The sequence below is a fragment of the Rana temporaria genome, chromosome 8 (genome assembly GCF_905171775.1).
Source record: "Rana temporaria chromosome 8, aRanTem1.1, whole genome shotgun sequence".
Classification (NCBI taxonomy): Eukaryota; Metazoa; Chordata; class Amphibia; order Anura; family Ranidae; genus Rana; species Rana temporaria.
Window position 1 is genome coordinate 30,549,502 of NC_053496.1, and position 24,829 is coordinate 30,574,330.

Genomic DNA, 24,829 nt, shown 5'->3' on the forward strand with positions numbered 1-24,829 from the left:
CAATCGCAGGTAATCACTCCATGTGCGATTACCATCGAACGCGAGCAGACAGCTGCTGCCACTATCAGCCTGTCATTGCTTTGTATGGGCTAAGCGGCCACAACTGTCTGTAACCATCTGTGAATTTAGCTGCAGGAATCCCCTGGGTTCTTACCGCTGCTGAAAATAAAATGCGAGTGTGAATGAGGCCTTAGGGGCTAGGCTTAGGGTTAGTTTTAGAAGAGTAGAGGTCGGTAAGTACCACATTTTGGTCACAGTAACTTTTTCTGGGAGGGTGACTAATTAGTTGTTCAGGTTTGATAAGTGTATAAGGCTATGTTTAGACTTATTGAGGATTGCTTTTCATTATGGGCCAGATTCACATAGCTGAGCGGCAGCGTAACGTATCGTAGATACGTTACACCGCCGCAAATTTTTCATCGCAAGTGCCTGATTCACCAAGCACTTGCGATGAAAACCTACGCCGGCGGCTTCCGGCGCAAGGCGGGCCAATTCAAATGGGCGTGTGCCATTTAAATTAGGCGCGCTCCCGCCGGACCTACTGCGCATGCTCCGTTTCTTAACTCCCGCCGTGCTTTGGTGCCGTGACGTAATTTTTTCGAACGGCGACGCGCGTAGCGTACTTCCGTATTCCCGGACGTGTTACGCAAACGACGTTAAAATTTTAAATTTCGACGCGGGAACGACGGCCATACTTTAGACAGCAATACGATTGCTGACTAAAGTTAAGGCACCCAAAACGACGACTAACTTTGCGACGGGAAACTAGACTAGCGGCGACGTAGCGAACGTGAAAAACTGTTGTGGATCGCCGTAACTCCTAATTTGCATACCCGACGCTGGTTTACGACGCGAACTCCCCCCCAGCGGTGGCCGCGGTACTGCATCCTAATGCCGCATACACACCATCACTTTATGTGATGAAAAAAAACGACACTTTCTGTGAAGTAAAAAATGACGTTTTTGAAACTTCAATTTTCAAAGACGAAGTTGCCTACACACCATCGTTTTTCTCACAATGTTCTTGCAAAGTGAGGTTACGTTCACCACGTTTTACCAGCTTCTGGGCATGCGTGGATGAAAAAACGTCTTAGAAAACGACGTTTTTTGCTACACACGGTCAATTTCTGTGAAGTAAAAAGTGCACTTTTGAAAAACGACACATAAAATTGAAGCATGCTTCAATTTTTTTTGGTCGTTTTTTACAAGACATAAAACGACGTTTTCCCCCACACACAGTCAATTAAAGTGACGTTTTTAAAAACGTCATTTTTTTTCATCACATAAAGTGATGGTGTGTACGCGGCATAAGATCCGACAGTGTAAAACAATTACACCTGTCGGATCTTAGGGATATCTATGCGTAACTGATTCTATGAATCAGTCGCATAGATACTCTGAGAGATACGACGGCGTATCTGAGATACTCCGTCGTATCTCAGCTGTGAATCTGGCCCTATATCACAGCGGTAAAGAGGCGATATATCACCTCCGCACCACCTTTTTTAACCCTGTAAATGCTACATCGCTGTACTGCAACTGTGTATATTGCACCCTGTTGTGGCTCCATTGCCTGTTTTTTTCTGCCTCCCTAACCGCAAGTCTACATGAGCCCTAGTGGCTGCAATAAAAGCTATTAAAGCCTAAAACTTATGTGCAAATATTTTGGCTGCAAATCCCCACGCCTAAATAATCCAAGGTAATTTTTAATAATTGCCAAGTTTGTTCCAACTTTATCTCAGAGAGGCAGTAGTAATCGGACCAACAAATCCAACCCGGCTGATGGAAAGCGTTCACTTATCGTCGTTTAATGCATCAATTTAGGTTTTGCTTTCCAGACGAAGCTGCTGTAACCTGAATGTGACTTGGAAATGGGGGCGTCGAGGGCTCTCCAGCTATTTTGATGAAGTGTTTTTATGGTTAACGACTCACAACTTTAATATATTTAATAGATTCCTCTTCCCAGCACAGCTGTATTCTCAGCACTACAAAGAGCAGACTTGAGAGTCACTTATGTTCCTGAAAAGAGAATTATTTTCTGTCAGCTATTGCCGCTCTTATGTGCTGTTTATTTTCCATTACAATGGGCTGGAATTTAACCCCTTGTAGTGTGATACAATGAAGAGTAGTTGTGTGTATTGTGTCAGTGAATAGTGACTTGTATCAGGAACAGAAGCCTGAGTAGTAAGAGGCCACACACTGAGGTCTGTTGCATTCCCATTATCAGAAGTCCCGAAAATAATAACACAGCAAACCCTTCACCACACAGCACTTCATTTTATCATGCAGCACTCAATCTGCCATGTGATTGGATTGTCTGTGGGTTTGGAGCCCAAAAAAACTCTCTCCTGTCTAGTTTAGGAGTATTTAGATCGCCATCTTCTCCATAGACTGTTAGAGGTAGATTCAGGTAGGGGCGCGCAAATCTAAGGCGGCGTAGCCTAGCGTGTTTACACTACGCCGCCTTAAGTAAGAGAGGCAAGTACTGTATTCTCAAAGTACTTGCCTCCTTACTTAGGGCGGCGAAGCGTAAATGTGGCGGGCGTAAGGGCACCTAATTCAAATGTGTTGGAGGGGGGCGTGTTTTATGGTAATGAGGCTTGACCTCACGTTTTTGACGTTTTTTTTGCTGCTTTTCGCCGGGCGCCTACATTTCCCAGTGTGCATTGCGGCTAAGTACGCCGCACGTGCCTATTGATTTCGACGTGGACGTAAACTACGTAAATCCCGATTCGCGGACGACTTACGCAAACGACGTTAAAAATTCGCATCTCGCGGCGGAAACCGCGGCCATACTTTAACATTGTTATTCCACCTAATAGATGGAATAACTTTAGGCCTGCTAATGCCTTACGGAAACAGCGTAAATCGACTGCGGCGGCCGGGCGTACGTTCGTGAATCGGCGTATCAACTCATTTACATATTCTACGCCGACCACAATGGAAGCGCCACCTAGCGGCCATCCGAAAAATTGCAACCTAAGATAGGACGGCGCAAGCCGTCTTATCTTAGATATGTTTAAGCGTATCTCTGTTTAAGCATACGCTTAAACATAAGTCGGCGTAGATTCTGAGTTAGGTCGGCTTATCTACTGAAAAGCCGGCCTAACTCTACCTGAATCTACCTAATAGTTCCCATCTGAAATGGGAATAAGGCCTGACCCAGAGGCAGAAAGATTTTTTCCATTCTGCTTCGAGGTGTTATTGTTTTTTTCTCATTCTTCGTCATTTGCTTATTTATGGACTCTCAATAGATTTTTATTTACGTTTGTTAAAGGATACAAAGAGCAGCCTTATACAGATAAATGAGTGAGACCAATATATCAGCGAGTTTCAAAACAGTGTCCATCAAACATCAGAGTTCGGGAGAAGGAGATGTAGTACAATAAGTATGCCAGATAACATGCTAATATTAAAAGGAATGGTATAGCAACGTATACACAAATGTGGGCTGAGAGACAATAATGTGTTAAAGCATAGGTGCTCAATCTGTGGCCCTCCAGCTGTTGCTGAACTACAATTCCCATCATGCCTCTGCCTTTGGGAGCCATGCTTGTATATATCAGCTTTGCAATGCTGCATTTGGACTTGTAGTTCTGCAACAGCTGGAGGGCCACAGGTTGAGCACCCATGTGTTAAAGGGAGCTCAGAAGTTTGATGCAGAAGTTGGGTCTGCCATGTGGAGAGCAAAGAGACATGTAGACAAGGACCTCTGCAGCAGTAGAGCCAAGGATATTAAGAAAAGTAGAAAGGAGAGAAGGATGTCAGGGACACCCTGGCTGGAGTTTTAGGGCCTCAGTGCCTATAACAGCACATACCAGGCGGTAAACATAGAATGGTGGGCATGTTGAATTCACAGGGTCAAAATTTTCAGACATTTTGAATGCTCATGAGCTTTTCATGGATAAGAAAGAAATCTAAGTGATGTTGGGCTTCTGTAAAGGGAACACTGTGGTTTACAAGCTCTTGCAATGGTTGGTTCCCCACCATTAATATGTATATTGCCAATTTAAATTGAGACCACGTGAAGCCCGGGAGCTTCAAGTGTAACAGAAGGTACCACGTGTCTCTAGGGAAGGGACAGATCAGCAATGATTGTAGAAGCTTAAGAACTTTTGTCCAAAACCTGGCGAGCATAGGACAGGACAGGTCCACCACGTGTGGTGGACGTCTCCTGGAAGAGAACAGCCTTGGAAATAGGTATCAGGGGAAGATGGGTAGAAATGTGCTAAAGGAGACAGGACCATGTAACACCTTGAGGCGGTTTTAAAGGCTGAGGCCTCGTACACATGACCGAGGAACTCGTCGGAAAAGACACATCGTTTTCCTCGACGAGTTCCTTGTTAGGCTTGTCGAGAAACTTGACAAGCTTGCTTTGCGTACACACAGTCAAGACCAAATCTCCTTGTTCTCAAACGCGGTGACGTACAACACATACAATGGCAGGGGAAGTTCGATTCCACTGGCACAACCCTTGGGGGCTGCTTTTGCTAATCTCATGTTACTGTGTGTTAAGTAAAAGTTTGGTAAGAGACGATTTGCACTTTTCAGTCTGTTACAGTGTGACAAATGTGCTATCTCCATTACAAACGCTACTTTTACCAAAGGTGCGCTCCCGTCTCATTCTTTATTCTGAGCATGCGCGGGTTTCTTAGCATACACATGAACGTGTTTCTCCACGAAAACCAACCCGACGAGGAACACGGCGAGAAAATTGAGACTCCCGTAGAGGAAAAAGAGAACTTGTTCTCTTTTTTTCTCGTTGAGTTCCTCGACAGTTTTCTTAATGAAAAACATACACACAACAGTTTTCCTCAGCAAAAAAGCTCTGCCACCGAGTTTCTTGATGGATTTTGTCGAGGAAAACGGTCGTGTGTACGAGGCCTGATTCGACATTTGCTTTTTTCTGAATGTTATTCACTCACTGTAAACTTAAATCTCAGGAGCCAGGGCATGGGTGCACTTATTACTGCAGCGCTAAACACATTTGAGTATTTTCTAAAGTTGAAGTTTATGTCAGGACAAAAAAAAAAATATTCAATACATCTCTGTATTACGTGTACGTTTTATCCCAGCCATTTTCAACCAGGGGTCTATCCAGAATTTGTTAGGGGTTCCTTGAGCGGTAGCTGGTTCACTTTCCATCTGATGGCTCCTCAATAATTCCATTCCTCGGACACCATTTGGCAGGGCCTGCACAGTGACACCAATGATCTTTTTAGCAGTCTGTAAGGGTGGCCTTTTAACCACCCTTGTGAGGAGGACATTGTTGCCATTGACCACCAATTACTTAATTTTTACAGGGGTTCCTTCATATCTAATAAATTATTTTAAGGGTTCCTCTGAGATTACAGGGTTGAGAAAGGCTTTTTTTTTATCCCTTTTAAAACACTGCGAGTACAGAAAAATATCTGTTGATCTGACAAAAATCCAGTGCAATCCCAACTTCCTGTTTGAGCTGACAGCACAGTACATCAGTAGCACTGAATTGTCAGCCACCTATCCCATCACTCCTTTCACTTCCACATCTCCCTGCCCTCTCCAAGTAAACACATTTATTTATTTCTCAGCAAAATAATGTTGCTGCTTTGACTCTTAAGAGCCTGCCCACATATGGGGGAACAGTCTTGGGGCATGTAGTTCTGGGCACTTGCCTACATTAGTAGAAACTAACTTCCCAGAAGCCACTCCTGCAAGAATTTTACACTTTGTGATTATTTTTCAGGACGGATAAAAGCTGTTGCTTTCCACAGGCAAAATAAAAATAAGGCTGGGGCATAAATTAGAAGGGGAAAAGGGGAATAAGGGCCAAAGTTGGGTCATACCTGTACATATACTCTTAACACTGAAAACATTCCTGACTTGCTTAAACAGCATCGTGGTGCCAACATTGGATTGATTTTTTTCTCAAATTCTGCTTTCAATTTGACCAGCACACGTTTCTTTGAATGATTAGTACTAGGTCCATTTAGTCACATGGCGACCCTCTTCTCAGACACCCGAAACTCCTGTCCCGTGTAAAAGTGTGACCCTATCCCCTTAATCATGTAATGATGAGTTATTAATTTATTTGTTTTCTAAAAGTGTTTTGGTAGGACATTGTGTTCCTTACAATGCTCCTCGTGCATAGTTTACTGCTGAACAGGTACTTAATGGACCATTACGGCATTACATCCTATTTATAATTTCTACAGGGCAACAGCCACCTGCCCTTCTGGAGAATTGCTTGGAAATAGTTTTTTTACTGGCAGCAATTTGACATTTCAGGAAAACCTTGCATTATATTGTACACACCTGAGGTTAGGCTGTCCCTGCTCTCGTTCTTGCCTTAATGTGCATTCTTTTTTCTCACCCATGGCGTGTCCTTCACTGATCTAATGGTGCCAAAAGCTACACCTGTAGCTGCCAAGATGAAATATGCATGCAGGAATTAATACAGAATACACGTTATAGACCAATCTGTTAAAATTATCCATTAATGCCAAGTCATGTAGGCATGGTCATCTTTCACTCTACCTTTCATAAGAGTCCAAGCCATCTGTATGGTGATGATGTTGAAGAGGCATTGGGGTTGTCTGTATTCGATAGTAGTGGAACTGTCTGTATCACACAACTATTGGGACTGTTCCCAATCCATCTGTTTGTACAATGAGAGAAAAAGGTAAGGAAACATCTGTATCACACAACTATTGGGACCGTCCCTGTTCTACTGTATAACAATGAGCGTTAAAGCGGAGGTTCACCCTAAAAACATGTATTTAACATTCTATTCAGCATAATGCCAACATTTACACTAGGGTTGTCCCGATACCACTTTTTTAGGACCGAGTACAAGTACCGATACTTTTTTTCAAGTAGTCGCCGATACCGAATACCGATACTTTTTTTAAATGTGTCCCCAAATGCAGCCATGTCCCCCCCCATATGCAGCCATGTCCCCCACATATGCAGCCATGTCCCTCTAGCCATGTCCCTCACATATGCAGCCATGTCCCTCTAGCCATGTCCCTCACATATGCAGCCATGTCCCTCTAGCCATGTCACTCACATATGCAGCAATGTCCCTCTAGCCATGTCCCTCACATATGCAGCAATGTCCCTCTAGCCATGTCCCTCACATATGCAGCCATGTCCCTCTAGCCATGTCCCTCACATATGCAGCCATGTCCCTCACATATGCAGCAATGTCCCTCTAGCCACGTCCCTCACATATGCAGCAATGTCCCTCTAGCCATGTCCCTCGATGCGGCGGCAGCAGCGGGGGGGGGAAAGGGGGGGGAAAGTATTCTATTTAGGTATCGGGGGTATTTGCGTGAGTACGAGTACTCCCGCAAATACTCGGTATCGGTCCCGATACCGATACTGGTATCGGTATCTGGACAACCCTAATTTACACTATGCCGTTTTTTTTTTTTTTGCTGTACATACCGTCTTATTGTTATTTTCCACCCGGCTTCCAGGTTCTCACTCCCGCGGGAGTAGGCGTTCCTATGCAGAGGCTAGATGATTGACGCCTTGTGAAAAACTTCCTCCCGGCACATAAGGCGCGTCACCAGTTTTCCGAAAGTAGCCGGCTCTATACGGCGCCTGCGCAGTCACTTCTACACGGCAGGCGCCGTATAGCACCGACTAGCAGTTTGGCTACTTTCAGCTGGAAAACAACAATAAGACGGTATGTACAGCAAAAAAAACCCAAAAAAAACAGCATAGTGTAAATGTTAGAATTATGCTGAATGGATAGTTAAATACATGTTTTTAGGGTGAACCTTTAAGGAGCATTGGGACGACCTGTATTACATTACAAAATAGAGAACATTCCTCTGTGGGACTTTAAAAGGCAGAAACTCATTGACAAAAAATTATTCGAAAATATACGGTATTTGTATTTTATTAGAAAAGTAAAAAATTAATATATGACTTGGTGAGAAGTCACAATAGGATGCATATGTTTATGTAAAGCCTCGTACACACGACCGAGGAACTCGACGGACGAAACACATCGTTTTCCTCGTCGAGTTCCTTGTTAGGCTGTCGAGGAACTCGACAAGGCAAGTTTCTCCATTCCCGTCGAGGAAAAAGAAGACATGCTCTGTTTTTGGCTCGACGGGATTCTCGCCAGTTTCCTCGTCGAAAAATGTACACACGACCGGTTTCCTCAGCAAAAAAAAAATCCCAGCAAGTATCTTGCTGGTTTTTGCCGAGATACTCGGTCGTGTGTACGAGGCCTAAGACAGGTACAATATCAGCAGACATATAGATGTATATACAAACAACCACTTGAGTCTGGCCAGTAGTGAACTGGGTCAGAAGGTTTACTGAGGAGTTTCAGGGTTTGTAGCGATTAAACCTCTTCTTCGGGGGCTAGTGGTTCAGAGTTTCACAGTTTACTGTATTACATTACACAACTACTGGGCTGTCCCTGTTTTATCTGCATGAAGATGAGAGCGTGAGAATATCTGGACAATCTGTATCACGCAACGAAGAGGGCTGTTTGTATCGCTCAACTAGGACTGGATGACGATGAAAGTGAAGGGCTATCAGGACTGTCACTGACATGTCTGTATTCCACATGATAAAGTTGCAATTAAAATTGTTCGTTGATATAAAAACTTAGACGCAGATTTCTATTTTTGCAGTATGCCCTCTTGAGTGACTAAAGGGTAATAAAAACAATTTGTTTTATTTACTGTAACAAAGACGGAATTCCAAAGTGAGCCCCTATAAGTTAAACACTATTCAGGGGGTAGGGGTGTACAGCAAAGATGACACGTCCAATCTGTTGTATAGATTCAGATATGGAAATAAAAAAATTAAAAAAATATATAGTACTGTGCATAATTCTTAGGCAGACCCCAAACCTGCTCCGGTTCAGGAGGGGACTGAAAACCCTTCTGTGGACGGAGGCTGGGTAGATGGCTGTGCGACAGGGGGTGGAAACTGACGGGCTGATAGGGCTTTTTCTTGTTCTCTGGGCTTTTTTATTCTTTTACTGTTTTTTTTTTCTATTTTTATTTGATTTATGTTATTGTTTTTTAATGTTTTAAGGTATTTTTGTTTTAAAGGTTTTGATGTTTGTTATTTTACTGTTATTGTATTTACGGCGAATGGCAACTGGTCCCGTCGCCGGGTAGCGTTTTGATACTTACGTGATTTAACGCTTAACAAAAATATTCAATAAACAATAGTACTGTGCATATGTTTTTTAGGCGGGTGTGAAGAAATTATGTAAAGAAAGAATGCTTTCAAATATATATATATATATATATATATTTTAAGTGTTTCTTTTTTCATCAATTTACAAAACCGTAAAGTGAGCAAACAGAAGAAAAATCTAAATCAAATCAACATTTGATATGAATACCCTTTGGCTTCAAATCAACATCATTTGTACACTTGCACAAAGTCAGGGATTTTGTAGGATTAGGCTGGGTTCACACTACTACACTACTTTCATCCTACTTTGCTCTGCTACATTGGTCCTACATTTATCCTACATTGGTCCTACATCCATCCTACTTTCATGAACAGGATACTACTTTGGTCCGACTTCAATGATATTCAATGGGCCTGAAGTAGGATCAATGTAGGACCAAAAGTAGTACAGGGAGCATTTTCAAAGTCAGACCGACTTGTGTAGGACGCTACAAGACGCTCTCATAGGGAAACATTGAACACAGAGCAAAGTAGGATGAAAGTAGTGTAGTAGTGTGAACCCAGCCTCAAAGTCAAATGCATGATTAATCAAATGTACCAAGCAGGTGCTAATGATTATCAATATGTAGCTGAAACACAGTCATTAACTGAAAGCGCTGTGTAGGAGACCAAAAACTGGGTTAGAAACAGCCAAACTCAGCTATTAATGAATTAGGAATTCTATGCATGAAGGTAAAAAACCTTCAGTATGCAACTCCCCCCAGAAGCCCCCCCCCCCCCACACACTTACCAAAGCCTGATTCCGATGTGCACGTCAGCGGCTGCTCTCCCAGGTCTCTGCCTCCCCATTGACTGAGACACAGCAATGGGAGCCATTGGTTCCTACTGCTGTCAATCACAAGATGCCAATGAGGAGAGAGCGGGGGGCAGGGCTTAGTCCCGTTCTGTGTGTCTTTTGGACACACAGAGCAGGACTTGGGAGCGAGCATGCTTGAGTGCCCCAAGTGCAAGCGGCTTGCTATGGGGGCACCAGGAGAAGAGGAGGAGCCAGGAGTGGAGGGGAAGGACCTGAGAGAAGGAAAAGGTGGCAGCTCTGTGCAAAACCATTGTGAGATGTCTTTTATTACAAAAAATGTAACTGTTAATATTAGTTTAAATAAATGTTTTTGTGTCCTGAGTGCAGTTAAAAATAAAACCAGAAGGCTTTGTTGCATAAATTTATATGCTTAGTATATCTGTGGAAGTTGTAGACTGTTTTAAAGCACCTTTGTTAATCTATGAGAGCCGTGAGAGCGGAACATAAACATACAGCATTATATAAATTGGGAGCAGGCTTACCTGGAGTCTCGCCCATTCCTCCCTGGGATGCATACACATGAATAGGAGGGGAAGAGCTCTGCCACAGCATGCAGCTTCCACATGTATTAAGTATCCAACAGCAACCATTGTTTGTATTTTAAATTAGGAACAGACTGAATGGTCCAGTATATTGGCAAGGAAAGATAAATGCTGAGGAATTCTGTATTTAATTTTGAAAAGAAACAATTATACATATATGGATTTACCCAAATCTCCCAGCCTGAGATTACTGCTGGAGAATGACACAAGCTGCTTCATATAATATGAGCTGCCATGGAACAATCTGATGCATCAAATGCCATTCAGTTGAGATGTATTCCTGCTTGTAATATCACTGAAAATTGCATGATATTTAGTTCTGCTTTCATTAACTATTTAAGTCTGGGTAGAGACTGAACTTGTGCAAATTTAGGTAAGGCTCCATGTACATTGGGCCAGATCCACAAAAGGGATACGACGGCGTAACTGCTGTTACGCCGTCGTATCCCTGTTCCTAACTATGGAACTGATCCACAGAATCAGTTTCCAATAGTTAGGCAGAAGATCCGACATGTGTAAGGGACTTACACTGCCGGATCTTAGGATGCAGTACCGCATCCGCCGCTGGGGGCATTTTGTGTCGAAATGCCGCCTCGGGTATGCAAATTAGCACTTACGGAGATCCACGAAGCTTTTCAGCTTCGTTTTTTCTCCGTAAGTTTTAGTTTGCATACGCAAAATTAGGGCTGCTTTTACAAAGTGTAAACTGTTTACACCTTGTAAAAACAGACCTTTCTGTCCAGCGACGCGATTTTTTTTTAATTTTTTTTTTTTGCGCTGTATCTTTTTTTTTTTTGACGCAACTTTATTGACCCGTCGCAATCCACAAAGCTCGGCGTAACGTAATTTTGCGCTATGCACGTCGGGAAAATGACGTCACAAGCATGCGCAGTACGGCCGACGCGGGAGCGCGCCTAATTTAAATGGGAATCGCCCCCATGAAAATAGGAACACCTTGCGCCGGCGGAATTTAAGTTACACAGCCAAAAATTTTTAGGTAAGTGCTTTGTGGATCGGGCACTTAGGTAGAAATTTTAAGGCAGTGTAACTTAAATGGAAAAAATTAAGTTACGCCGGATCTTTGTGGATTACCCCCATTGTGTGTTAAAGTGATACTAAAGTCTAGGTTTTTTTTTGGTAAAAATAACAAATATGTTATACTTACTTGCTCAGTGCAGTGGTTTTGCACAGAGCAGCCAGGATCCTCCCCTTCTCGGGTCCCTCTTTGGCGCTCCTAGCCCCTCCCCTCCCACAGCAAGCAGATTGCTATGAGGGGCACCTGAGCCGAGCCGCAGCTTCCTGTGTCCATTCAGACACAAAGCCCAGGCCCTGCCCCACCCCTCTCTCCTCATTGGATCACTGAATTTGATTGACAGCAGCAGGAGCCAATGGCACTTCACTGCCCTCTCAGACTATGAGGAGGGAAGGTCCAAGACAGATGAGTCTCTCGTGCAACATTGCTGGATCAAGATGGGGCTCAGGTATATATTAGGGGGGGGGGGCTGCTGCACACAGAAGGCTTTTTATCTTAATGCATAGAATGCATTAAGATAAAAAACCTTCTGCCTTTACAACCAATTAAGGACCCCTTCACGCCGATATACGTCGGCAGAATGGCACGGCTGGGCACATCAACGTATAGGTACGTTGTCCTTTAAGCCCAGCCGTGGGGTCATGCCCGCGGCGCGCTCCCGCGACCCGGTCCGAAGCTCCGTGACCCGCGGACCCGATCGCCGATCGCTCCCCGGAGCTGAAGAACAGGGAGAGCTGTGCGTAAACACGGCTTCCCCGTTCTTCACTGTGGCGGCAGCATCGATCGGGTCATCCCTTTTATAGGGGGACACAATCGATGACATCACACTTACAGCCACACCCCCCTACAGTTGTAAACACACTTCAGGTCACACATAACCCCAACAGAGCCCCCTGTGGTTAACTCCCAAACTGCAACTGTCATTTCCACAGTAAGCAATGCATTTTAAATGCATTTTTTGCTGTGAAAATGACAATGGTCCCAAAAAGGTGTCAAAATTGTCCGAAGTTTCCGCCATAATGTTGCAGTCACGAAAAAAATTGCTGATCGCCGCCATTAGTAGTAAAAAAATAAAATATTAATAAAAATGCAATACAACTATCCCCTATTTTGTAAACGCTATAAATTTTGCGCAAACCAACCGATAAACGCTTATTGCGATGTTTACCAAAAATAGGTAGAAGAATACGTATCGGCCTAAACTGACGACATTTTTTTTTTTTTATATATATATTTTTGGGGGATATTTATTACAGCAAAAAGTAAAAAATATTGTTTTTTTTTCAAAATTGTCGCTCTATTTTTGTTTATTGCGCAAAAAATAAAAAACGCAGAGGTGATCAAATACCACCAAAAGAAAGCTCTATTTGTGGGGGAAAAAAAGGACGCCAATTTTGTTTTGGAGCCACGTCGCACGACCGTGCAATTGTCAGTTAAAGTGACGCAGTGCCGAATCGCAAAAAGGGGCAAGGTCCTTTAGCTGCATTTTGGTCCGGGTCTTCAGTGGTTAAGCAGTAATGCATGATACGTCTGCATTAAAAGGTGCAGGTGGAAAACAAAGTGCACTTGAAATTGCACTGAAAGTGCACTTGCTGTAGATTTGAGGGGGACGTGCAAGGAAAATAAAAAACAGCATTTTAGCTTGCACATGATTGGATAGGAAAATTAACAGAGCTTCCCCTCAGATCTACAACGACTGCACTTCCAAGTGTACAGTAGTTTGCACTTGTAGTGTAAAGTGGATTTTCCTTTTTCGTAAATAACCCCCATAGGCTGTTATTAGCAGTTTTTGGCAGGGGCATTTTTTGGCTGTAAAAACAAAAAACAAAACTAATGGGTTCTGAGAGAAGTTTTTCAGCTGTAAAAATGCTCTAACATCAAAAAATGCAGACAAACGCTCAAAAATGCAGCTCACTGGCAAGTTTTTTCCCCATTTAAAAAAAATAAAATATATCATCATTTTTTTTAATAACACTAAAAAACTAAACAAAAAAAAAAGCTACTGGTGTGTTTTTATAAAGTTATTATAACGTCCAATCTGCATGAGGCCTTAAAGTTAAAATCTGAACTTGTGGTTTGTTATTCCTTCCTAAGGAATCATGGCTGATTCACAATAAGATTTTAATTTAGGGAAACTGTTCAATAATAAAGAATGTTTTATTAATTTCTTTTGGAACATGAAAGAAGACAATTGCTGGATTGTTTTACCACACTGGTGTTAGTTACATTAGTAACATTTCAATGTGTGCGTATTAATTCAAATGTATTTTATTAGGATTTTAAGCCACTGATGTATAAAAAAAATCATCCATGATGTCAAAGTGGGGAAACAAACGAATCTACACAGCTTTCAAAGGATTCACAAATAAAAATGGTAGACTTACTTGCATAAATATTCGCCCCATATGCTGCGAGACCTCAACTGCCCTATAGAAGTTGAATAATTAGCTGAGTGGAGTCCACCTGCGTGCAATTAAAGTGTCACATGACCTCAAAATAAATACACCTGTTTCTAGAAGGCCGGGCTCTGCTAGAGGTCATATCCAAACAAACCGGGTCATGAAGAGCTATACAAACAAGAACGAGAAAAGTTCTGGGGCAGCAACAAAAAGGGTTGGGTTTAAAAAAAAAAAAAAACATATACCAAACTATGAACATCCCCTGAAGCACTGATATGTCTGCTGCAAAAAATGGAAGGAATATGTCACAACTGTGAAACTAAGTGACCAGGAAAAGGGCGCATCAGCAATACAGCCAAGGTACCTCTAAAGGCAAAAGGGTGACCCCTGGAGCCTAGAAACCTCAACCCTCTCTTATGTAGGTCCACCACCTCTGGGGAGTGATAATGACAGCAAACTTTCCCAGGGCAAGCTTCCAGATGTCACAAACCTGGAGCATTCATGGAAAAGCCTATTCTTTCCTGCAGCCGTCCAACTGGAAAAAAAGTTTTCTTTGCATTCCCTTGCTGTGGTCAGCCAGTAAGGCTTTCACACTGTAAGGCCCCTTTCACATTGGACCTGTAGCCGCGGTGGCGGTATATCGCCGCTAAAAATAGCGGTGCTATACCGCCGGGATTGCCGTGGGAATCGGCCGCTATCGGTGCGGTATTAACCCCCGCTAGCGGCCAATAAAGGGTTAATACCGCCCGCAATGCGCCTCTATAGAGGCGCATTGCGGGCGGTATTGCCGCGGTTTACCATTGTTTTCAATGGGAAGGAGCGGTATACATGCCGCTCCTCTCACCGCTCCAAAGATGCTGCTGACAGGAGATTTTTTTGTCTCCCGCCAGCGCATCGCCTCAGTGTGAAAGCCCTCGGGCTTCCACATTAAATCTGCAGTGAAGGAGTTTTTCAGGCGGGATAGCAGCGCTATTTTTAGCGCTGTACCGCCTGAAAAACTCCTCAATGTGAAAGGGGCCTTATCACACCCATGGCACAGGCTGTGTAACGTTTTTGATGGTACTAATTACTGGGCTACCAATATGGTGAATCAAGGATCCAATTAGCCTTAATTCATTCTCACCATGTGAGAAGGAATTGAGAAGATTCTGGCATTCAGCCCTGGTTCACACTGGGTACGATTTGGAACGATTTGAGATGCGATTTGACATGTCAAATCGCATCTCAAATCGGCGGCATTTGCCGGCAATTGTCGGCAATGGCACTGTCCTAATCAGTGCGACGCCGCATCTGCGATTTCAAAAAGTAGTTCCTGTACTACTTTTTGCGATTTCGGGCCGCGATTTACATTAAATTGCGGCCGAAATCACGGCAAAACCGCGGCCGCGAAATCGCGGTAAAATCGTGCATTTTACCGCGATTTTGAATTCGCAGCAGTGTGAACCTAGGCTCACAGATAGTTAACAACCTAATGCTAGAAATTTATTACCAGGCACTTTTACCCCCTTCCTGCCCAAGCCAATTTTCAGCACTGTTGTACTTTGAATGACAATTGCGCGGTCATGAAACACTGTTCCCAAACTACGCTTTTATCATTTTCTTTACACATTTGGAGCTTTCTTTTGGTGGTATTTAATCACCACTGAGTTATTTATTTTTTTTGCTTAATAAATGAAAAACATTTTTAACCACTTAAGCCCCGGACCAAAATGCAGCTAAAGGACCAGGCCCCTTTTTGCAAATCGGCACTGCGTCGCTTTAACTGACAATTGCGCGGTCGTGCGACGTGGCTCCCTAACAAAATTGGCGTCCTTTTTTCCCCACAAATAGAGCTTTCTTTTGGTGGTATTTGATCACCTCTGCGGTTTTTATTTTTTGCGCTATAAAAACAAAAATAGAGCGAAAATTTTGAAAAAAAAATGCAATATTTTTAACTTTTTGCTATAATAAATATAATTTTTTTTTAAAAAAAAAACTATTTTTTTTCTCAGTTTAAGCCGATACGTATTCTTCTACATATTTTTGGTAAAAAAAAAAAATCACAATAAGCAACTGGTTTGCGCAAAAGTTATAGCGCCTACAAAATAGGGGACAGAATTATGATATGGCGGCGATCTGCGATTTTTATTGGGACTGCGACATTAAGGCGGCCCTGCCAGAATTTGCTATAATAAATATCCCCCAAAAATATATAAAAAAACATTTGTTTTCCTCAGGGCGATACGTATTCTTCTACCTATTTTTGGCAAAAAAAATATCGCAATAAGCGTTTATCGGTTGGTTTGCACAAAATGTATAGCGTTTACAAAATAGGGGATCGTTTTATTGCATTTTTATTTATTCTTTATTTTTTACTACTAATGGCAGCGATCAGCGATTTTTTTCGTGACTACGACATTATGGCGGACACTTCGGACAATTTTGACACATTTTTGGGGCCATTGTCATTTTCACAGCAAAAAATACATTTAAAATGCATTGTTTACTGTGAAAATAACAATTGCAGTTTGGGAGTTAACCACTAGGGGGCGCTGATGGGGTTATGTGTGACCTCATGTGTGTTTACAACTGTAGGGGGGTGTGGCTGTAGGTGTGACGTCATTGATTGTGTATCCCTATAAAAGGGATGAGACGATCGATGACGCCGCCACAGTGAAGAACGGGGAAGCTGTGTTTACATACAGCTCTCCCCGTTCTTCAGCTCCAGGGACCGATCACGGGACTCCATCGGCGATCGGGTCCGCGGGTCCCAGAGCTTCGGACCGGGTCCCGGGCGCGCCTGTACGTGCATGTGCCCAGCTGTGCCATTCTGCCAACGTAAATGTGCAGGGTCCTTAAGTGGTTAAGAGCCCATTCACACTTTGCGTCTTTTGTGCACGGCATTAATGCATGTGTATTAACACATGTTGTGCCACACATGCATGGCGTGGCATTAGGCAGATCATTTATTTTGAACAGACTGCAGACACCCAAGAATTGACAAATAACATACATACAGCATTTCTTCCTATGCAATGCATAACGCATTGGTTGTGATATGCTGCAATGCCTAATGCCCTGTACACACAATCGGTTTGTCCGATGAAAACGGACCGATGGACTGTTTTCATCGGACAAAACAGATCGTGTGGGCCCCATCGGTTTGTTTTCCATCGGTGAAAAAAAATAGAACACGTTTTAAATTTATCTTATGGTTAAAAAACTGATAGAAAAAATCCACGCATGCTCAGAATCAAGTCGACGCATGCTCGGAAGCATTGAACTTCATTTTTCTCAGCACGTCGTTGTGTTTTACGTCACCACGTTGGACACGATCGGATTTTTAGTGTGTAGGCAAGACTGATGAAAGTCAGCTTCATCGGATATCTGATGAAAAAATCCATCGGTCCGTTTTCATCAGACGAACCGATCGTGTGTACAGGGCATAAGAGTCAAAGCTGTGTTGACGTAGTGTTTTGGGATGTTAGGTCTCGTACACACGACCGAGTTTCTCGGCAAAAACCAGCAAGAAACGAGAGCATGTAGCCTCGTACACACGACCGAGGAACTCGATGGGCAAAACACATTGTTTTCCTAATCGAGTTCCTTGTTAGGCTGTCGAGGAACTCGACAAGGCAAGTTTCTCCATTCCCGTCGAGGAAAAAGAAGACATGCTCTCTTTTTGGCTCGACGGGATCCTCGACAGTTTCCTCGTCGAAAAATGTACACACGACCGGTTTCCTCGGCAAAAAAAAAAATCCCAGCAAGTTTCTTTCTGTGTGTACGAGGCTTGTCTTCTTTTTCCTCGACGGGAATGGAGAAACTTGCCTTGTCGAGTTCCTTGACAGCCTAACAAGGAACTCGACGAGGAAAATGATGTGTTTCGCCCGTCGAGTTCCTCGGTCGTGTGTACGAGGCTTCATTGAAAATGAATGGCTCTGCAGTGTGCTAACCTGTATAGTGTGTGTTGCAGTTATGTGCGCATTACTGTAATGCAAAAGTGTTATTTGCCCCTCAAGGAAGGTATAATGGAAAAGTCTGGAAACAGCTTAAACATGAGATGTCTTCACCATTCACTATAAATTGGATCGTCTCTGTTGGTATATATGCTAGTGTAAGTCCACAAAAAAATCATGTGGAAAACAAAGGTGGTGAGACGGCAGAACCCTTGTAGAATTCCTGAAACGTATGTACAGGTAGTGAGCATGGTCCATTCTCTCAAACTTTCTTTCTGCATCTCGTAGGTGGTATAAACTGGAGTCAAAGCAAGGAAAAAAGAACAAAGACAGAGGACATCTGAAAGTAAACATCCAGTTCATGAGGAACAATATGACAGCCAGTATGTTCGATCTCTCCATGAAGGATAAGACTCGCTCTCCGTTTGCTCGTCTTAAAGATAAGATGAAAGGAAGAAAGGCTGATGGATCAGACACCTCTTCTGCCATCATTACCAGCACAAGTGAACTTCATGGTACTCGTTTCAGCGAAGGAACTGAGGTCTCACCACACAAGAGTAAACCCAAGAAGCCTTTCCTTCTAGGGCCTCAGCGTCTATCTTCTGCTCATTCCATGTCAGACTTAGTCGGTCCTCCTCCCGCCCGACTCAGCTCTGGTGGGCTGCCTGTTAAACAGCCGTTAGACTCCATCAGCTCTGCAGAAGAGAGTGGTGAGTTCATTCAGTCTATGTTTCCTTTATTGCTGTCAGGTTCAATGTTTACTGGGCTGAAGGATACCTCACTTAATTGTTTCACCTTTTGGCTGAATTTGCTCTTTACTTGCTGTTTATAAAATGCCTACAGGCTTCACAGTCCTTCACAGAGTGACATGACTATTGGTGACTGTCACCACGTGAAGGACTGTGAAGCCTGTGGGCATTTTATAAACAGCAAGTAAAGAGCAAATTCAACCAAAAAGTGAAACAATTAAGTGAGGTATCCTGCAGTCCAGTAAACATTGAACCTGTTCTAAATATACAAAGTCCACTCATTTTAACTCTGGAAACCAACACAGCCAGAATTCAGAGAGCACCTCAGATGGTCAGTAGGAGATTACTTCCTACAGTCATTGCTGTGCAATTTCCTCTCTTTCTTCTGCTTTATTACCAAACACATATGAACTTTCAAGGTAATTTTGAGTATGATTGTTAGCTGTAATATGTATATGCAAGTCAGGCTTTCTTCCTATGAGAGGCAACAGGGAGCTGGCGGGGGTGTGTCTGAGAATTCCCATTGTGCATCACAGGCTGGGGTTCCCAGATCAGCACGATTATTGACCCAGAAGGGAGTGAAGTAGACTGGTAGAACTCAGCTTTACCCATATGAAAGACTGGACAATGAACAAATATTATAACCTCACTGTGTCTATCTCAAGGTTTAATTTTCAATTTTGGTTGAAGTGTTACAACATGTTCACTAAGTGCTCATGTACAGTATACATGCAGTATCCCTGTTACTGAATAGAGTTAAACTGACTTTAACAACAGAAAGACACTACTTAAAATATAATGGTTGGGGGGCGGGAGGGAGGCAATTTATTAAAAATGTATATATTTTAAACAGGTATTTATATCTGTGGTTTTATATGATAAAGCATTCCCAGGGCAGGGCAATATAGGTTATCTAGAAGCAGCATACCAGTAGCTGCCCACTGCGTGTCTCATTTAGTCTGAATAAAACCTCAGAGTGAGCCGTCTAATAAGGGATCAGTCACTGCTCGGACAAATTTGCTTGTGTATGTAAATTTCAGCTTGAGCTACTGAGGTCTGTAAAAAGCAGACGTTTTACAATTGAGCTGCTAAGGAGAGAAAGAACACCATGTGAAAATAAGGCTAAAGCTCCACCTGCAGGCAACAATGTAGAATACAAGGTAGGTACAAAATCACCTTACAATAATGTTAAGGTGATGTCCACCCTGACAGCTTCTCGTGTAAGCAGCTGAACAGGGAGTGGCACACAGGTCAGTATACCCCAGACAGTTTACCCTGCTAAGACTTTATATTACAGCTGTGTAACATGAGGCACCCAAACCATGCAGAGCAGTTCCTGTGGCAGGCACATTTAGTAGAGCAGCTCTGTCACTGTTAACATGCAACACGCTGCTACAGGTGATGCAGTATGTACAGTTTTTATCTTGCACAGAGATCCTTTTAATCATTTTACAGTGGGCATACCTTTAAATATCGACTCAATACCAATTTTGTGGGTAGGTCTGTCCACCTAAATTAGTATTGACCGCACTTGCCTGTACTCTACTTTGTTCCTAGGGCTGGATTTATTGACTATTGATGTATTGGAAAAAAAACACCCAGATATGTTTAGGAGAATACAAAAAAATAGGAACTTTTTCTGTACATGATTGGGTGTTTAATCTGGTAAATCAGGTTTTTAGTACTTTCATGCTTGGAAGGTTCCACCACTGTCTTGTCTCATCAGTTATTACTGTCTTGTAGGAGGCCTCAACTCACCACACAGAAGAACGATGAGTGTGGACACATCCAAAGACAGCCAACCAGAGAGTACTGAACCCAAAATTGATTGGACCAACCGCCCCACCACTGAGCCTGTTATGAGCAGCGCTATTCCTCAGAAATTTGCTACTCTCCCCAGGCAGTGGGCTCCTGGCGATGAGCGTGCAGAGGCCTGGGACAGTGCCAGCACAGCTAAAGGAACTTATTCTAAAACAGCAGAGGGCAGGAAAGACGGAAAGAAGAAAGACAAAGTGAGCCTGTTAGAGAGAGTAACAGGGAAGAAAGATGCAAAAAGGTTGGAACGGCACAGCCAAGACATCTCTGATTGGGGTCTGGAGAGCAGAGGCTCAGACGGTGTTCCTCAAACAATGGCACCCAGCTATGAGTCCACCAATCCTTTCCGGGTGGGGAGTCATCCTCCAGAGCAGCGGTAACTATACTAACTTATCACTTCCTCTCTAGCACTGTAACCAGTGAGGAGTCTTTTTCTATAGCTGTGCTTAGCACTACAGTAGACATCAGAATTTGATTCAGTAATGGTGTATTGCAGGCGACAAGGCGATCTACGCAGCTAATCAGCTGATGTGAAAATTTCTCAATTTGCAGCTGGCGACAGGTGTGAATGTAGAAATCGCCTTTAATTTGAATGTGTCGTCAGATCCACAATGGAGGACCCAGAAAAGTTATTAGCAAGGTCGCTGGGGACAGGGAATGGGTAATTAGACGGGCCCTGGGAGATGGAGTTTAGGTAATTAAGGAAGTTGGTATAACTGGACCCTGAATATGATACAAATAATGTAATAGGGTAGATGTGGGTATTGTTCTAGCATGCAAAGACAACCTTGGACAATGTTACCAAGTCTATTTTACTACAGACATACTATATATCAACAGTGCAAATACTCAGGCCAAATAATATTTAACTACAGTGTGCATACTATATATATCTATAGACTAAATAATACATATCTACAGTGCAGATGATATACAGTATAGGAACAGTCCAATATACCTACTGTGCCGATACAATACGTATATATGTACAATTCAATATATCAACAGTGCAGATACTTTATATTTACAGTCCAATATATCTATAGTGCAGATAGTTTATGTCTATAGCCCAAATAATATATATCCACAGGGCAGATACTATACTGTATATCTAGCCCCCAAATTCTTCACATTTACCTTGCAGATACTATATACGTTCAGGCCAATATACAGTATCTCATAAAAGTGAGTACACCCCCTTTACAGGTTTGTAAATATTTTATTATATCTTTTCATGTGACAACACCGAAGAAATTACACTTTGCTACAATGTAAAGTAGTGAGTGTACAGGTTGTATAACAGTGTAAATTTGCTGTCCCCTCAAAATAACCCAACACACAGCCATTAATGTCTAATCCGTTGGCAACAAATATGAGTACACCCCCAAGTGAAAATGTCCCAGTTGGGCCCAAAGCAATTGGGCCCAAAGTGTCAATATATTATGTGCAAAGTGCTCACTAATAATATATATACAATTAATGATCAATGAATATACAGTGATAATAACACTACAAATCAAGTATGTGCATCAATAAGGTGCATAAAGTGATAATTAATAAAAAAGTGCAAGAGGGCTAATAACATCCAATATTAAATCAATACAGCTAAAGTCCAAGTAATTGAAAAAATAGTGAAAAAAAGTCTTCATGCAAATGTGAAATATTAATGGGCAAAATAACAGTCCAGAGAAAAAAAATTCAAGACATGCAGCCCAAAGGTATTAATGTCTTCAGGATATTTCTTAAAGTGCAGTGCTCAAAAGTAAATCCAAAGAAAACGTGCTCCACTCCAAGTGACCAGTAGCACCAGCCTCTCACCTCTAGGAGGCTTATAATAAGCCTTATGTATTCCCACTGGTCGCAACTTCACTTCCCCAAATAAGTCTGTGGATCACTTTCACTTCCAAACACAGCAGCAGCAGCAGCAGCGTATGATCACAATTCCAGCCCCTCTGTTGATTGGGGTAGAGAAGAGGGCAATTAGAACTTTCTTTCCACCGAAGGCCAGAATTTCACTTGATGACTGGATAACATTGAAATAAAAGTGAGATTCTCCAGGAACAGAACAGTTGAGGCAAGCTTTCAGGAAGGATGTAAATTGTTTTTCTAGAATTCTTTGAGATCCCCCCATGTCATTCTTACATACTTGTGCAACACGGGATACAATCACCTAATGGAGAAAACAAGGGATGTATTGCCTGAAGCAGTGTCTCCTAGATGAAGGATATCCACAGCCTATGTACTTGCTGGGGTTCAAGCTGTGTCCAGCGGCTTGTTTAGTGTGGCTCACTGCAGATAGGAGTGGGGTACTGTACTCTACGCCCCAACAACCCCTTATCCTCATATACTATTAGTGTGCGAACATTACCTAGTTGTGGCCGCTGCCTAGTTATTAGTCCACCATAGTTATATCTTTAGTGGATTTATATTTAGTAGCTATTCTCATTTATTAGTGTGGTTTGCGCATTAGTTCTCCCCATTTCGCAATATATTATGTGGCCACCATTATTTTCCAGCACTGCCTTAACCCTCTTGGGCATGGAGTTCCCTAGAGCTTCACAGGTTGCCACTGGAGTGCTCTTCCACTCCTCCATGACGACATCACTGAGCTGGTGGATGTTAGAGACCTTGCGCTCCTCCACCTTCCGTTTGAGGATGCCCCACAGATGCTCAATAGGGTCTGGAGACATTCTTGGCCAGTCCATCACCTTTACTATCAGTTTCTTTAGATAAGGCAATGGTCATCTTGGAGGTGTGTTTGGGGTCGTTATGTTGGAATACTGCCCTGTGGCCCAGTAGGTAAGGTAGGGGATCATGCATCAGTATTTCACAGTACATGTTGGCATTCATGGTTCCCTCAATGAACTGTAGCTCCCCAGTGCCGGCAGCACTCATGCAGCCCAGACCATGACACTCCCATCACCATGCTTGACTGTAGGCAAGACACACTTGTCTTTGTACTCCTCACCTGGTTGCCGTCACACAGGCTTGATACCATCTGAACCAAATAAGTGTATCCTGTTCTCATCAGACCACAGGATATGTTTCCAGTAATCCATGTCCTTAGTCTGCTTGTCTTCAGAAAACTGTTTGTGGGCTTTCTTGTGCATCATCTTTAGAAGAGGCTTCCTTCTGGGATGACAGCCATGTGGACCAATTTGATAGTGTGCAGCGTATGGTCTGAGCGTTGACAGGTTGACCCCCACTCCTTCAACCTCTGCAGCAATGCTGGCAGCACTCATACATCTATTTCGCAAAGACAACCTCTGGATATGACTCTAAGCACGTGCACTCAACTTCTTTGGTCGACCATGGCGAGGCCTGTTGTCAGTGGAACCTGTCCTGTTATACTGCTGTATGGTCTTGGCCACCATGCTGCAGCTCAGTTTCAGGGTCTTGGCAATCTTCTTAAAGCCTAGTCCACCTTTATGTAGAGCAACAATTCTTTTTTTCAGAGTTCTTTGCCATGAGGTGCCATGTTGAACTTCCAGTGACCAGTATGAGAGAGTGAGAGCGATAACACCACATTTAACACACCTGCTCCCCATTCACACCTGAGACCTTGTAACACTAACCAGTCACATTACATCGGTGAGACAAAATGGGTAATTGGGCCCAATTTGGACAGTTTCACTTAGGGGTGTACTCACTTTTGTTGACAGTGGTTTAGACAATAATGGCTGCGTGTTGAGATATTTTGAGGGGACAGCACATTTACACTGTTATACAAGCTGTACACTCACTACTTTACATTGTAGGCAAAGTGTAATTTCTTCAGTGTTGTCACATGAAAATATATAATATTTTCAAAAATATGAGGGGTGTACTTTTGCGAGATACTGTATATCAACAATGTAGATTCTATATATGTACAGTCCAATATAGCTACAGTGCAGATGCTTGATACTGTATACTCAGTATACACAATCACAGCTCTTCAGTTACTGTGGGTGAGACAATATCATCACTCATTCTTCCCTTATCCTTCTCTGGTATACCGGTCTCTCATAAAGCTGTCATCACACACAATCTACTCATCCTCGAATACCCAAGAAAGGACCAAATACAAATTTTATATTACACAATTGTAAATGTAGCAGATATGAAATATGATTAAAAGATTTTGTACCTTCACATGCCCTGAATTTCAGAAATGCATGGAAAGGCCCGAGAACAGCTCGGCTGACCTCGGAAAGGGAGTCTTTCCGAGGTTTGTGAGGTTACCTGAACTGTCCTCGGGCCTTTCCCGAGGCTCTCTGGTGCCCCCTGCCTCTGGCCGCATGCGGTATTGCCTGCCATTGAAGTCAATACTGAACTCATTTTCGTTTCCATTGACTTCAATGGGGA

At 42.9% G+C, this 24,829-nt stretch overlaps 1 protein-coding gene and 1 long non-coding RNA gene across 2 annotated transcripts in view; one reads left to right on the plus strand and one right to left on the minus strand.

The window, feature by feature from the left end:
* Positions 1-24,829, plus strand: part of RAB11FIP2 (RAB11 family interacting protein 2) — a 55,683-nt gene that overhangs the window by 21,185 nt on the left and 9,669 nt on the right. Inside the window, exons 2-3 of the mRNA XM_040361487.1 lie at positions 18,207-18,628; positions 20,411-20,858. Coding sequence (XP_040217421.1) covers positions 18,207-18,628; positions 20,411-20,858 — 870 coding nt within the window. The remainder of the gene's footprint in view (positions 1-18,206; positions 18,629-20,410; positions 20,859-24,829) is intronic.
* LOC120946791 lies at positions 6,128-14,045 on the minus strand. The gene is made up of 3 exons (XR_005750787.1): positions 13,969-14,045; positions 6,517-6,637; positions 6,128-6,402 (listed from the first exon to the last, which is right to left on the minus strand). It is a non-coding gene; the product is annotated as an uncharacterized LOC120946791 (long non-coding RNA).